Here is a 16,650-nt window from a genome sequence, read left to right as displayed (position 1 = left end):
AAAATAGTTGCAATATGAACTGCTGTCTGGACAGTGAGAAACATGTACATGGTTCTTGACATTAGAGATGGAAAAGGAGCATGAAGAAGTGATAGGAGGCTGGAGAGGTGGGCTCCAGCATCCGCGAATGATTGCAATTAAAAGATGCAACTGTTCATCTTGATCAATGACATGTACTGCTGCCTCTGCTATGTGGAATTGCTCGTTCTCTTTGAAACTTGTTTCTTCCAAAAGTTGGGCATTCATTACATATGAAGATCTATGTAAGAAGTAGATGGTGGCAATTATGTGATAGGGTCTATTTTTACCAATTAAAAAAGACATCTTAGAAAAATGGAAGCTAACTTTATTCTTAGTATACAACAAAAAAAATCTCTAAAGCAAAAAAATGAAACAAAATCTCATAATGTAAGTGGCATGGGAACTAGGGACATTATCTAGTTTCTTTTATGTCAGACTCTACTAGGCATACCATAAGAGTTAAATTGAACATTTGATCATTTATGTTGCTATAAAAGAAAACACAGGAAACAATTATAGATACAAATTGAGAATCTCATCAGTCTCCAAAGTGTTAACTAAGTGTTTTTTTCTTTCCTTTGAAATTTCTGAAATACCCAATAATTCTATTGAAAGTATAAATGGAGCAAATCAAGCATGTAAATAAATCACATAATCTCAGTTCTCCACACTGTTCAAAGGGATAGGAATAAACCACATGGCGTGGCACCATGGAGAAACACATAATTCCGTTGGCCTGGATAATCTGCCATAAGTTGCGCCCAGGTGTAGAAAGTTGCTGTCTTCGGGCATGTGGAGTCATTAGTTGATTTTTTTTTATCCTAATTTTACAGATCACTAAAAGAAAGTTGTAAAATACGTGACAAAATATGGCAGCACACCAAAACGACACCAACCCCACAGGAATTTCAGACTTCCTTCTGAATTGTTTTGTCAGGTCTCCCCGCTGGCAACTCTGGCTGTCCCTGCCCCTCAGCCTGCTCTTCCTCCTGGCCATGGGGGCCAATGCTATTCTTCTGATCACCATCCGCCTGGAGGCCTCTCTGCATGAGCCCATGTACTACCTGCTCAGCCTCCTCTCCCTGCTGGACATGGTGCTCTGCCTCACTGTCATCCCCAAGGTCCTGGCCATCTTCTGGTTTGACCTCAGACCCATCAGCTTCTCTGCCTGCTTCCTTCAGATGTATATCATGAATAGCTTCCTAGCCATGGAGTCCTGTACGTTCATGGTCATGGCCTTTGATCGCTATATAGCCATCTGCCACCCACTGAGATACCCTTCCATCATCACAGACCAATTTGTACTCAAGGCTGTCATTTTCATTGTGGCCAGGAACATCTTTATGTGTGGGCCCATCCCCATCCTCTCAGCACGACTCCATTACTGTAGGAGAAATGTCATCGAGAACTGCATCTGTGCCAACATGTCTGTCTCCAGGCTGTCTTGTGATGATGTCACCCTCAATCGCCTTTACCAGTTTGCTGCAGGCTGGACTATGCTGGGATCTGACCTTATCCTCATTTTTCTCTCTTACTTCCTCATACTGCGAGCTGTGCTGAAGCTCAGGGCAGAGGGTGCCATGGCCAAAGCCCTTAGCACTTGTGGTTCCCACTTCATCCTCATCCTCTTCTTCAGCACCATCCTTCTGGTCTTTGTCCTCACACATGTGGCTGAGAGGAAGGTCTCCCCTGATGTGCCAGTCTTACTCAATGTCCTCCACCATGTCATCCCTGCAGCCCTGAACCCCATTGTTTATGGGGTGAGGACCCAGGAGATCAAGCAAGGAATCCAGAAATTACTGAAGAAAGGGTGGTAACAAAGGCAACTGTCTCTCTTCATTCCTCATATAGGAAGACTGATTCATCAGGTTTTGGGAACTTGGGCTGAGAACCATAACTGGGAGGTCAGATTTCAAAAAAAGAATAGTAAGTACTAGTTCTGAAATAAGTTCCTGACTCCCTCTTTACACCCCAAAAACTTCTTCTAACACACACATGCCAAAAAAAAAAAAAATAATAACTCTTACATCTTTGTTTCTTTTCAATTATTACCCAATATTTATGATTCTATTTCTGTCTAAAATGTAAGAACTCAATAAATGAATACCATAGTGGAAAAATAACTCACAGTTAATTCTAAAGTTACATCTTTGAACATTGAAATTTTTCAAAATACAACTGTGGATATTAGTGGCCTTGATTATGACTTGGTATTCTAAATATAACTGTTATTATGCCATCTGCATAATGCAATTGTGAAAAGACCATGGTAATTTAAATGTCAGCATTGAAAGTGGTTGGAATTCATAGTCTCTTTCACTTACCTCCAACCAAGCCAATGCCTTTTTTCTATCTCTCCCCCATTTTTCGAGCAAAGTCCCTTGTTGAGGGCCATCTTGGACAAGATGGTTCCTGGCAGTGAGCCAAAGGGCACTGGCTACCAAAATAAGGAAGTACCCAAAAAGGCTGCTTGCTTACTAGTTCCTTGGAGACTTATGACATGTTAACGCCAAGCTCAAGGATTGGCTGTCTAATAGCATGCCACGCATGGACAGCTCATGATTTATATAGTGTTACACTGACATTCCTCTGCATGCTCTCCTGCGTGAGAGAAAGGTTTGCTATAATTGACTCATAAGCTAGGAGCCTGGGGGAGTAGAGAGGGAGAGAGTAGGAGAAGGGAGATAGAGAAAGAACAAAAGAGGCAGAAAAACAGGGAGGACGCAATAAATCTCGTCAACTAAAGATTGGTGTTGTCTCCTTTCTCCACGCCGGTTCCGCTGGATGGAACAAGTGGTGGCCAGTACAGGGAACTTCTTTCTCCTTCTTTGTCCTCCCAGGTAAGTAACTTAAGGTAAGCTAGGGGGAAAATAAGCAATTTAAAGTAAGCTATAGGAAAAGTGTAGGATAAAGTCCCGGAAATCTTTGGCCAGAATGTATAAGGGGGAGGTCACACAGTCCCGGAGAAGGGACCCCACAGTTCCTGTGAAGAAACCCCACAGTCCCAGTGAAAGGGACCCCACAGTCCTAGTGAAGGGGAACACATATCTCAGTAACGAGCGTCTATATTACCCCAGTAAAGGAGGTCGCATAACTCCAGAATGGGTTCACAAGTGTCAGAAAATCAAATGATAATAATCATACAAGATGTACTTAAGGCTAATGGGACTGCCATAAAATGATCTACTGTAACAGCATATGTAACCACACTGGTCAAGTTTATTCCTTGGTTTTTGGAAGAGGGAGTCCTGAATATTCCACAATGGGAACATCATAAAGAGGACCTTATCAAAGCAGAAAAGCAATCCCCGTTACCTAGAGGTACTTTTACCATGTGGCAGCTCATTAAGGAATGTCTAACATCTGAGAAAGGCAGAATAAAAACTTTAGTAGAAGAAGGAAATATGTGTCTGGAAGAGACAAAGGAACAACTAAGTGTAACTTCTCATAAAGAGGAAGAAGAGGAGGAGGGGCTTACCAGGGAGGAATTAGAAAGAGCATCAGGGACACAGTAGCCCCAATCAGTAATGCCAGGAAGGAACACCAATCACTTCCTGGAGGCAGCAGCTCCCCCCCAAGGCAGCCAGCCCCCTATATCCCCCAAAGTACCCTTGGGAGGAGTTAGCACATGCTATAAATCAGATAGGTTCCTCACCCTGGGGAGAGGAAACCCCCATTAAGGAAACCTCAGCAGTCCCACAATTTTTCCCTGTGCTAGAGGACCAAAATAGACAAAGATTCCACCAACCTCTAGATTTCAAAACAGTAAAAAATTTTAAGGACGCAGTGCCTATGTACGGTCCACAGGCCCCATTTATAATTAGTATGTTGGAATCAGTAGCAGGGCTAAATCTAGTGCTGGAAGATTGAAAAAGGCTATGTAAAGCTATACTATCAGGGGGGCAGTACCTAGTGTGGAAAACTGCATGGCAGGAAGCCTCATTAGAAATGGCATGTTGCAACGCTGCCACAGGCTTTCCCCAAAGAAATGTAGAAATGCTAACAGGAGAAGGAAACTATGAAGGTATTCAACTTCAGGTTACTTACGATCCTGGGGTGTATGCACAAATTGCTGCCGCTGCCGCTAAAGCCTAGAAATTAATTCACGGAACAGGAGATTTACAGGGATACTTGTCTAAGGTAATTCAGGGAAGTAACAAACCATTTGCAGATTTTGTTGATAGATTAATCCAAACTGCTTCTAGAGTATTTGGGGATTCAGAACAAGCAATGCCTTTAATAAAACAATTAGCTTATGAGCAAGCAAATAAATGGTGTAAAGAAGCTATAAGATCATGGAAAAATAGATTTAAGTACCAATATAAAGGTCTGCAGGGATATCAATGATGCAGTCATTACAGGACAAGTAATAGCTGCTGCCCTTCATGGGCCAAATCAGGGTCAGTCAAGAGCTAGAGGAATAATATGCTTTAGTGTGGGCAAAAAGGGCATTTCAGAAAAGACTGCCCCAAAGGACCCATAGGATTAAAGCCCAGGGGAACACCTAAGACTGGAGTACAACAAGGGGCAAATCAACATGCCCCAGGTCTATGTTCCCAGTGCCAAAAAAGGAAGGCACTGGGTGAAATATTGTACATCAATATCTGAGAGCCATAAATTCCGGTATGCAGATTATGGGCCCGGTGCAACTGGGTCTCCCCTCATTAGCTGCTATTCCAAAACATTATCATATCATCTCTATAGACATAAAAGATTGTTTATTTCCATTCCTGTTCATCCCGAGGATAGCCCTCTATTTGCCTTTTCTGTTCCTTCTTTAAATAAGGAAGGGCCTAATACTAGATACCAATGGGTGGTCCTTCCCCAGGGAATGGCAAATAGTCCCACTATGTGTCAAATATATGTTGACCAGGCTATATAACAGATTAGACAAAATTGTAAAGAACTTTATTGTCTCCATTATATGGATGATATTCTTTTGGCTCATAAGAAATGGGAGACTTTATTAGGAGTATTTGACAATATTATTGAAACCCTAGAAAAATGGGGATTACGTGTGGCCCCAAAAAAGATACAAACCTGCAGCCCTATTACCGTTCTAGGGCATCAAATATTAGATACCTGTGTTAGGCCACAAAAGATTCAATTAGCCACAAAAAAGCTTAAGACTCTAAATGATTTCCAAAAATTATTAGGTGATATAAATTGGATAAGGTCAAATTTGGGAATCACCACTGGTCAACTTAAGCCTCTGTTTGATATTCTCCAAGGAGATTCAGACCCTATATCCCCCAGAAATTTAACTCCTGAGGGTAAAAAAGCCTTAAAGTTAGTAGAACAAGCTTTAGAAAATGCTCATAGTGATAGAGTTGATCTATCCTTGCATTTTAACCTCATAGTTTTAGATTCTGAATATACTCCTACAGGTCTATTGTGGCAAACTGAACCCCTGATATAGATCCATTTGCCAGTGTCCCCCCAGAATATTGTTTCCCCATATCCTGTGATGGTAGCAAATCTAGTTACATTAGGACTTAAGACAGTCCTTCAAATTTTTGGAGTTCATCCTCAGACAGTTATTGTCCTGTACACGGCAAAACAGATTGAAATACTAGTTAACAATAATGAAGATTGGGCAATTGTCTATTGTTCTACAATAGACACATTTGATAATCACTTGCCAAGTTCACCTATTGTCAACTTCTTCAAGAGACATCCTGTTATTTTCCCTCAGGTTGTTAAGGCTCAACCTATCCCAGTAACAAAAACAATCTTTACAGATGGCTCCTCCTCTGGTACAGCTACAGTAGTTTCTGATAAAGTACAGACTATTATTACTTCTCATAAGTCTGCTCAAAAAACTGAACTAGAAGCAATAATAACTGCATTACAAACATTTCCTGAGGAACCTCTAAATATTTATACTGACAGTCTCTATATTGCCCAGCTTTTGCCACTGCTTGAGACTGCTGGACCCATTAGTCCTCAATCTACCTTAAAACAATGCTTTTATCGAGTACAAACTCTTCTGTGGGCTCACAAAATAGCTTTATATATAGGCCATATCAGAGCACATTCAGGCTTACTTGGGCCTTTAGCTCAAGGAAATTCTACTGCAGACTCAGCTACTCAAGATCCTCATGTGTTTAATATTGTGCAAAAAGCAATTAATTGGGGTTTTTCAAGATGGTGGACTAGAGGGCGTCTGCATTTCACGTTGCTCCAGGACACAAGATTCAAAAGAGGAGATAGTGAGAGACTTGGGACCAACTCAAAGCCACCGGGTGAGTCTCTCCCATTGGGGAGGCATCCCGGATGGGGCAGTAGCCCCGGAAAGCAGGGATCTTTGTGAAGTAGAGTTGTTCGGCGAGACGCCCCTCCCCCCGCTAGAGCGGTGAACACGGACAACTGGGATCATCGTAGAGGAGGCGGCTCAGCACAGCGCTTGGACTTGGGGCGACCACTGGGGCTCCGGGCGGCTGCCTGAGGAGGAGCTGAGTGGTGAGCTGTTTGGACTCAGAGAAATTGCTTCTGAACAATGGGGGGTTGCCCGGAGGAAGAGAAGAAGCATGGCGGGTCGCTTGGTCTAGGAGTGACTGCATCAGAGCCACAGGTGGTTGCCAGAGGAGGAGGCGAGTGGTGAGTTGATTGGACTCAAAGCAACCGCTCCTGAACACCGGGGCCCTGCCTGGAGGAGGAGCACGGTGGGTCACTTGGTCTCGGAGCCACTGCTCCTGAACACCCAGGGGTCTACCCCGAGGAGGAGGAGGTGGAACAGGGTGGGTCACATGGACTCGGAGTGACTGCCTAGGGCTACGGGCGGTTGGCGGGAGGAGGAGACACAAAGTGAGTTGCTTGGATTCCTAGTGACTGCGTTGGAACACCGGGCGGCTGTCGGGAGGAAGAGGTGTGTGGCGGGTCTCTGGGTCTCGGAGCTATTGTACGGGGCTCCAGGTGGCGGCTCAGAGGAGGGGCCGCATAGCCAGGCGATTAGGTGCAGAGCAGGGTCCCAGGACCTAGGCGACTTCTTGCTGGAAGAGCCGCACAAAGACACGCCTAGGGCCAGGACTGTGGGCAGATTCTCTGAGGACAGGCAGCCTAACAAGACTCATTTGCGAAGGGTGAGGCTCCCAGGCCCAGGAGGTAGGTCCGGGCCACTGGGAACGTTCCAGAGGAAGACAGCCCAACCCAGGTAGCAGATGTACATTGAGGGGAACCTCTAGGAGGGGAACTGACCAGCAAGACCTCCCCACTGGGTGAGTCTTCCCTGCCAGGTGAGGTTTTCCCACAGGGACGGTAAAACCAGAGACACAGATCCAAACAGGCCTTGCCTCAGCCCAAAGCCTAGTTCCCCGTTGGGTTACCATTGGTCAACAAGTGGAGGCACCTCTGCCCACTAGCAGGGAATATACCCAACCTGAGGGTCACCAACCCTAGAGAGGCAGCTTCTTCATGGAGCTCCGCAATACCAACTTCCTCCAAGACTTCAGGCTACTGAAGGATAAGAATGGATATACTAGCAATCTTTGGGGACATTATAACTCAATAGAGGAAATCTGCAATATCTTAATGACCCACTGATTCCTGAACAATATGAGAAAAAAAGGGAAGAAAATGCCCCAAACAAATCTAGACGTTCTATCAATAAAATCGAATGACAGCATGACAGAAGAAATGACAGAAAGGGAGTTCACAATGTACATAATTAAAATGATCAGGGAAGCAAACGATGAGATGAAAGAGCAAATGCAGGCATTGAATGATCACACCAATCGACAGTTAAAAGAGCAAATACAGGAAGAAAAAGATCATTTCAATAAAGAGTTAGAGATATTGAAAAAAAAACAAACAGAAATCCTTGAAATGAAGGAAACAATAAACCAAATTAAGAACTCCATAGAAAGCATAACCAATAGGATAGAACACCTGGAAGACAGAACTTCAGATATTGAAGACAAAATATTTAAACTCGAAAACAAAGTTGAATAAACAGAGAAGATGGTAAGAAATCATGAACAGAATCTGCAAGAACTATGGGATATCATGAAAAGACCAAATTTGAGAATTATTGGGACTGAGGAAGGCTTACAGAAACAAAAAAAAGGAATGAACAACCGATTCAATGAAATAATATCAGAAAATTTCCCAAATCTGAAGAATGAAATGGAAAATCAAGTTCAAGAGGCTTATATGACTCCAAATACACAAAATTACAACAGACCCACACCAAGGCACATTATAATGAAAATACCTAACATACAAAATAAAGACAGAATTGTAAAGACTGTGAGAGAAAAGAACCAAATTATATTCAGGGGGAAACCAATACGGATATCAGCAGATTTTTCAATCCAGACCCTAAAAGCTAGAAGGGCCTGGAACAACATTTTTCAAACTCTGAAGGAAAATGGATGCCAACCAAGAATCTTATACCCAGCAAAACTTACCTTCAGATTTGACAATGAAATAAAATCCTTCCATGATAAACAAAAGTTAAAAGAATTTACAAATAGAGAGCCAGCATTACAGAACATTCTCAGCAAAATATTCCATGACGAAGAGATGAAAAACAAAGAAGCAAATCAGCAAAGGGTGAAATTATCCTAAAGGAAATGTCAAATAAAGGAGGAACCAAGTTGTGTCAAAAATAAATAAACAAATAAATAAATAAAATTTTAAATATGAACCAAATGACCAGGAATACAAATCATATCTCAATAATAACCCTGAATGGTAATGACCTGAACTCATCCATCAAAAGACATTGACTGGCAGATTGGATTAAAAAGAAAGATCCTACAATATGTTGCCTGCAAGAGACTCACCTCATAGAAAGAGATATCCATAGACAAATGGTAAAAGGATAGGGAAAAATATACCATGCACATGGACTCAGCAAAAAAGCTGGAGTATCCATCCTCATTTCAGATAATGTGGACTTCAAGCCAAAGTTAGTCAGGAGGGATAAAGAAGGACATTTCATACTGCTTAAGGGAAGCAAAAACCAGCAACATATAACAATCATAAACACCTATGCCCCAAACAGTAGCTCATCCATGTATATCAAACAATTCCTTCTCAATTTTAGAAACCAAATAGACCATAACACAATAATACTAGGTGATTTTAACACACCTCTCTCACCACTGGACAGATCTTCCAAACAAAAATTGAAAAAAGAAACCATAGATCTCAATAACACAATCAATAATTTAGACTTAACAGACATTTATAGAATATACCATCCAACCAAGAGTGAATACACTTTCTTCTCAGCAGCACATGGATCCTTCTCTAAAATAGACCATATATTATGCCACAAAGCTAATGTTAGCAAATAAAGAAGATAGAGACACTACCTTGTATTCTATCAGATCTTAATAGATTGAAGTTAGAAATAAATGAAAGAGTGAAAAACAAAAACTACTCAAACACCTGGAGATTCAACAATATGCTATTATATGATGAATGGATAACAGAAGATATTAGGAAGGAAATTAAAAAATTCTTAGAAGTCAATGAAAATGAAGAAACATCATATCAAAATCTCTGGGACACTATGAAAGCAGTACTTAGAGGAAAATTTATTTCATGGAGCGCATTTAATAAAAGAAGTACAACTTAACAAATAAACGACCTAACACTACAGCTCAAAGCCCTAGAAAAAGAAGAACAGACCAACACCAAAAGTACTAGAAGACAGGAAATAATTAAACTCAGAGCTGAAATCAACAAAATTGAAACAAAAGAAACAATACAAAAAGTTGACAAAATAAATAGTTGGTTCTTTGAAAAAATAAACAAAATTGATAAACTTTAGCCACACTAACAAAGAGAAGACGAGAGAAAACCCAAATCACTAAAATTCGGAATGAACAAGGAAATATCAAAACAGACATGTCTGAAATACAAAACATAATTAGAAGCTATTTTGAAAATCTATACTCCAAAAAATAGAAAATTTTGAAGATATTAACAGGTTTCTAGAGACATATGAATTGCCTAAACTGAACAAGGAGGACATACACAATTTAAATAGACCAATTTCAAGTAATGAAATAGAAGAAGTCATCTAAAGCCTACCAACAAAGAAAAGTCCAGGACCAGATGGGTTCTCAGCCGAGTTCTACAAAACCTTTAAAGAAGAGCTCATTCCAATGTTCTCAAAGTATTCCATAAAATAGAAGAGGAGGGAACCCTCCCAAACTCACTCTATGAAGCCAATATTACCCTGATACCTAAGCCAGACAGAGACACATCAAGGAAAGAAAATTTCAGACCAATATCCTTAATGAACATCGATGCAAAAATTCTAAACAAAAAATTAGCTAATCGCATACAAAAACATATTAAAAAGATAGTGCAACATGATCAAGTGGGTTTCATCCCAGGGATGCAAGGTTGGTTAAACATCAGGAAATCAAGAAATGTAATACACCATATCAACAGACTTAAAGTCAAGAATCACATGATTATTTCAATAGATGCAGAAAAAGCATTTGATAAAATACAGCACCCCTTCATGCACGAAACACTAGAAAAAATAGGGATAGTGGGAACATTCCTTAACATTGTAAAGACCGAATCCCATGGCTAATATCATTCTAAATGGTGAAAAACTGAAAGCATTCCCCCTAAAAACTGGAACAAGGCAGGGATGCCCTCTTTTACCACTTCTTTTCAATATCGTCCTTAAACTCTAGCCAGAGCAATTAGACAGACCAAAGAAATTACAGGGATACGAATAGGAAAAGAAGAACTCAAACTATCCCTATTTGCTGATAATATGATTGTATACTTAGAGAAACCAGGAAACTCCACCAGAAACTTTTAGATCTCATAAGTGAATTCAGTAAAGTAGCAGGACATAAGATCAATGCCCATAAATCTAAGGCATTTTTATACATAAGCCATGAATCTTCAGAAAGAGAAATTAGGAAAACTACCCCATTCACAATAGCTTCAAAAAAACAAAATACTTGGGAATCAATCTCACAAAAGAGGTGAAAGAACTCTACAATGAGAACTACAGAACACTAAAGAAAGAAATTAAAGAAAACCTTAGAAGATGGAAAGATCTCCCATGTTCTTGGATAGGAAGAATTAATATTGTCAAAATGGCCATACTACCAAAAGTGCTATACAGATTCAATGCAATTCCAATTAAAATCCCAATGATGTACCTGACAGAAATAGAGCAAGCAATTATGAAATTCAGCTGGAAGAATAAAAAACCCAGAATAGCTAAAGCAATCCTTGGCAGAAAGAGTGAAGCAGGAGGTATGGCAATACCAGATCTTCAACTCTACTACAAAGCAATAGTAACAAAAACGGCATGATATTGGTACCACAATAGAAAGGGGGATCAATGGTGCAGGATAGAGGACACGGACACAAACCCAAATAAATACAATTTTCTCATACTAGACAAAGGGCTCAAAATATGCAATGGAGAAAAGATAGCCTCTTCAACAAATGGTGCTGGAAGAATTGGAAATCCATATGCAACAGAATGAAACTAAACCCATATCTCTCACCATGCATGAAACTAAACTCAAAATGGATTAAGGACCTCAGAATCAGACCAGAGACCTTGCATCTTATAGAAGAAAAAGTAGGTCCAGAGCTTCAACATGTCGGCTTAGGACCAGACTTCCTCAATAGGACTCCCATAGCACAAGAAATAAAAGCAAGAATTAATAACTGGGATAGATTCAAACTAAAAAGCTTTCACTCAGCAAAGGAAAGTATCAGCAATGCGAAGAAAGAGCCTACAGAGTGGAAGAAAATCTTTGCCAATCATACTTCAGATAGAACGCTAATCTCCAGAATCTATAAAGAACTCAAAAAACCCTACACCAAGAATGCAAATAATCCAATTGACAAATGGGCTAAGGAAATGAATAGACACTTCACAGAAGTAGATCTACAAGCAATCACCAAAATATGGAAAAATGTTCAACATCTCTGGTAATAAGAGAAATGCAAATCAAAACCACCCTAAGATTCCATCTCACCCCAATTAGAATGGCGATTATCAAGAATACAAGCAAGAACAGGTGTTGGCATGGATGTGGGAATAAGGTACACTTATGCATTACTGGTGGGGCTGCAAATTAGTGCATCCACTCTGGAAAGCAGTGTGGAGACTCCTTAGAAAACTTGGAATTGAACCACCATTTGACCCAGCTATCCCACTCCTTGGCCTATACCCAAAGGACTTAAAATCAGCATATTACAGAGATACAGCCACATCAATGTTCATAGCTGCTCAGTTCACAATAACCAGATTGTGGAACCAACCTAGATGTCCTTCAATTGATAAATGGATAAAGAAACTCTAGTATATATATACAATGGAATATTACTCAGCCATAAAGAATGATAAAATTATGGCATTTGCAGGCAAATGGATGAAACTGGAGTACATCATACTAAGTGAGATAAGCCAGTCTTAAAAAACCAAAGGACAAATGATATCGCTAATAAGTAGATGATGACACATAATGGGGGTAGTAGGGGTTCGTGTTAGGGTTAGAGTTAGGGTTAGGGAGGGGGGCAAGAATGGTGGAAGGAAGGACTGTATAGAGGGAAAAGAGGGGTGAGTAGGGTGGGGGGAAAGGGAAAAAAGTAACAGAATGTATCAAACAACATTACCCTATGTAAATTTATGATTACACAAATGGTATGCCTTTACGTCATGTACAAACAGAGAAACAACATGTATCCCATTTGTTTACAAGAAAAAAAAGAAAAAAAAAAGAAGCAATTAATTTCCATAAAGATTTTCATGTCAGTGCAACTACTCTCAAGATAAAATATAACATTACAAAAGAACAAGCCAGAAATATAGTCAAACAATGTCCCGCCTGTGTGCCTCATTTATCTGTTCCTTATCTTGGAGTGAATCCTAGAGGACTCCTTCCAAATCATCTATGGCAGATGGATGTCACCCATATCCCTTAATTTGGTACTTTAAAATTTGTACCTGTAACTGTAGATACCTACTCAGGCTATATATTTGCTACCGCCCATACAGGGGAAAAGACAAAAGATGTAATCAGTCATTGCCTTCAAGCCTTTGCTACAATGGGAAAGTCAAAATCTGTTAAAACAGATAATGGGCCTGCATATACTTCTTGTTTTCAACAGTTTTGCTCAAAGTTTAATATCTATCATTCTACAGGATTGTCCTACAATCCACAAGGACAAGCTATCAAGGAAAGGGCTAATCAAACATTAAAAGTCTGCTTAATGAAACAAAAAAGGGGAAATACGGACATTAGCCCTCCCCAAGAACAGACTTAACCTTGCTTTATTCACCCTCAATTTCTTAAATTTGGATGCTATGGGCTGTACTGAGGCTGATAGACATTTTAGAGAAAAGTCTGGTGGCCAACCACAAGCAATGTGGAAAGACATCTTGACTGGGTCCTGGGAAGGACCTGACCCAATATTAATTTGGGGGAGAGGATCTGTTTGTGTTTTACCTCAGGACCAACAACAACCTATCTGGGTCCTGGAGCACTTGGTAAGAACTATCCTTAAGAAAGAAAATGGCACCGAAACACAAAATGATGGTGGTGGTGGTAAGCCTGCTGTTGTTAGCTCTTCCTAAAGCTTTTGGGGATATATTCTGAGGACTGCTATCCATTTGGCCTATTCCCTTGCCTATTACTCATGATGCACAAGTTTTCCCTCAATTATTTCCTAGTACAGAACTTCTAGGTATCTTTTACCTATCAGCTGATTCCACTGGAAAGCCACTTAATACAAGTCTAAACTGCAAGTTAAGGGGTAGTCTTTGCTTCCTCTGGTTGGCCACCTCAGAAACCACCATGATACAGGGAGGAAATCTCTCTCTCATTCAATAAAGATGCAGTCAAAAGTAAGCCTATATAAAGGGAAGTAATACACCTGCTTATAGTTATACAGGGTGCGAGGCCAATTACTCTTCCTTTTATCAATCTTTCCCCCCTACTCCCACATGTGTCACGTCTCCATTTGTGCTCATTCAGTCTAATAGTTCTAAGTTTAATATTAACATTACTAATAACAATGATAATGATACTGAGGTCCTTAACTGCGCTAACCAAGAGTGTTATGTGTCTAGTTGTTGAAATGCTTCATTATTTCCTCTGACTGTGATTGCCAGGATTCCTAAATTTATTCCAGTCCCAGTGACCTTAAATCATAGTGAGTGGAATTTCCTACCCGTGAGAGCAAAAAGAGATTTTGGTATCTCAACCATTATAGCCATCACTGTTCCTGCAGCGGCTGCTGTGGCTGCTGCCACTGCTGCTGGACTTGCCCTAGGAACTGCCATACCTACTGCTCATGCCCTCAACAATCTGTCACAAGCCACTGCCAAAGCATTGACAGCCCAGGAAAACATCAATACACATCTCACCATGGGAATCCTGATTCTAAACCAAAGAGTGGACTTACTACACGAACAAGTGTACATGTTGACTGTTACCACACAGACGGGCTGTCTAGTGCATGCCCAAGCATTATGTGTTACCCGTATACCCTATTCTAATATTACTGCTGCTGCAAATCTGTCCAAAAAGTTTGGAAGCATGCTTAATGGGACATGGACTAAAGAGTTTACTAATTTGACTACCCTATTAAGAAATTCTATATTTGTGGTAAATAGTACTCAGGTCAAGGTCCTGGGTATGCCAGAAATCATTACTTTCTTATAGTCAGCATTACAATTTGATAAACAATGGATGAGAATTTTGCTATGATGGGATTGTTGTTCTTGCTGTTATTATTGCTGCTCAGATATCTGTTGTCTCTAAGGAGTCAACAGACAGCAAGCCTTAGTGGTACAGCAAGCCCGTATGGCCATGGACCAAGGCTCTAATCTGCAGATTTGGCTCTCCCAATTACAGGACTGGTAGTCAAAGACAGGTAAGCACAGGGTGGATGTTATACCAACCTAAGACAGGGATCAAAGCATGCCAAAAGCTCTTTGACTCCTAATGACAGGTAAGGAAAAAGTCTGACTCTCGCACCTAAGACAGACACAGTCACTGTCCTTTTCTTTTTATAATAAAAAGGGGGAGCCTGTTGAGGGCCATCTTGGACAAGATGGCACCTGGCACTGAGCTAAAGGGCGCTGGCTACCAAAATAATGAGGTACCCAAAAAGGCTGCTTGCTTACTAGTTCCTTGGAGACTTATGACATGTTAATGCCAATCTCAAGGATTAGCTATCTAATATCATGCCGTGCCTGGACAGCTCGTGATTTATGTAGTGTTATGCTAGCATTCCTCTGCATGCTCTCCTGCATGAGAGAAAGTTTTGCTATAATTGGCTGATAAGCTAGGAGCCTGGAGGAGGAGAGGAGGAGAGAAGGATAGGGAAGAAGAAGGAAGATAGAGAGAGAACAAAGGAGGCAGAAAAACAGGGAGGACACAATAAATCTCGTCAACTAAAGATTGGTGTTGTCTCCTTTCTCTGTGCTGGTTCCACTGGACAGAACAATCCCTCTTCTGTTGGCAGAACCCTGAAAGAAATAAGATGCATGTAAAAATGAAGGACATGTGGAGCAGTGGGTTTTACTGGGTTAGAAGGAGTTACCTTATAAAGCTTCTCCTGAGTGATTTTGCACAACACTCTGCTTGAAGATCACAAGCAAGATTCACAGTGACTACATTTGTGATCTGTGCACAGGGCTCTGCTGAAGCATTCTCATATGTCACAATATCAGAAAACACCCTAGTAATGACACTTAAGTATAATGGGTCAATATTAATTGGGCAAAGATTTCCGAAAACCACTTCTTTCTTCCAAGAACTTGGTTAGGGAAATTGATAGGACAATTTGTAGTCATTGAGAAACTCATATGGTATTTAGGCAAAATATAAACCAATCTGAATCCTACAATTGTTAAGGAATGCTTTCTTCTACAAGTAAAGAACTGGGAGAAACAAGGTATACACCACACCATGATGCACTCCTGATGTCCCAGATACATGGGAGGTTGAGGCAGGAGGGTGGCAAGTTCAAGGCCAAGACACTATCTCAAAATTAAGAGAAATGAAAATAGGTACACATATATTCAGGGAATGACTTGAAAAAGAGAAAACCTGAGATATGAAAGGAGTAGTGACAGGCTCTGCATTCTGGTCCTTGAACAACCATAGATGACATTTGCACCTGGGATTAACCCAGGAGCATCACTCAACTTGAGGATCCTCATCTGTCACATGAAAGCTGAAAATTAAATGTTTTTAAATACATTTCTGCTTCTAGGAGTCTATGCCACACTTCACTATCTTTTTAATTATTCATTTATAAATTGTTTTACAAACTGCATTTTGATTCATTTTACAAAAATGGGGTACATCATTGTTTCTATGGTTGTACATGATATAGATTCCAAGACAGGCATCACTCCCACTACTGTGTCTCCTCCATACCTTTTCCCTTTAACATTGATATGAACATTTCCCACATTCTCTGAATGAAACTTGAAATCAAGTAGGAAAACTAACAGCATATTAGGAATAAATTCCAAATGCTAAAATTTTTGAGTTTTGTTCAGAGATCAAAAATCCAAGATTGGCTGAGGGATTACTTATATATCTATATCATTAACAGGCCATCTTCATGTAACTACCCAGAAAAAAGTTATGGTCCTTCATGATGGTTGGA

At 40.4% G+C, this 16,650-nt stretch overlaps 1 protein-coding gene across 1 annotated transcript; it reads left to right on the top strand.

The window, feature by feature from the left end:
* The first annotated feature begins 890 nt into the window (after nucleotides 1–890).
* Nucleotides 891–1,838, top strand: LOC124960455 (olfactory receptor 56A3-like). The gene has a single exon (XM_047519224.1). The coding sequence runs from the start codon at nucleotides 891–893 to the stop codon at nucleotides 1,836–1,838; it is 948 nt and encodes a 315-aa protein (XP_047375180.1).
* The last annotated feature ends 14,812 nt before the right edge of the window (nucleotides 1,839–16,650 follow it).

The sequence above is a fragment of the Sciurus carolinensis genome, chromosome 11 (genome assembly GCF_902686445.1).
Source record: "Sciurus carolinensis chromosome 11, mSciCar1.2, whole genome shotgun sequence".
Lineage (NCBI taxonomy): Eukaryota > Metazoa > Chordata > Mammalia > Rodentia > Sciuridae > Sciurus > Sciurus carolinensis.
The sequence above is the reverse complement of the archived record's forward strand: the minus strand, read 5'-3'. Positions and strand labels throughout refer to the sequence as shown.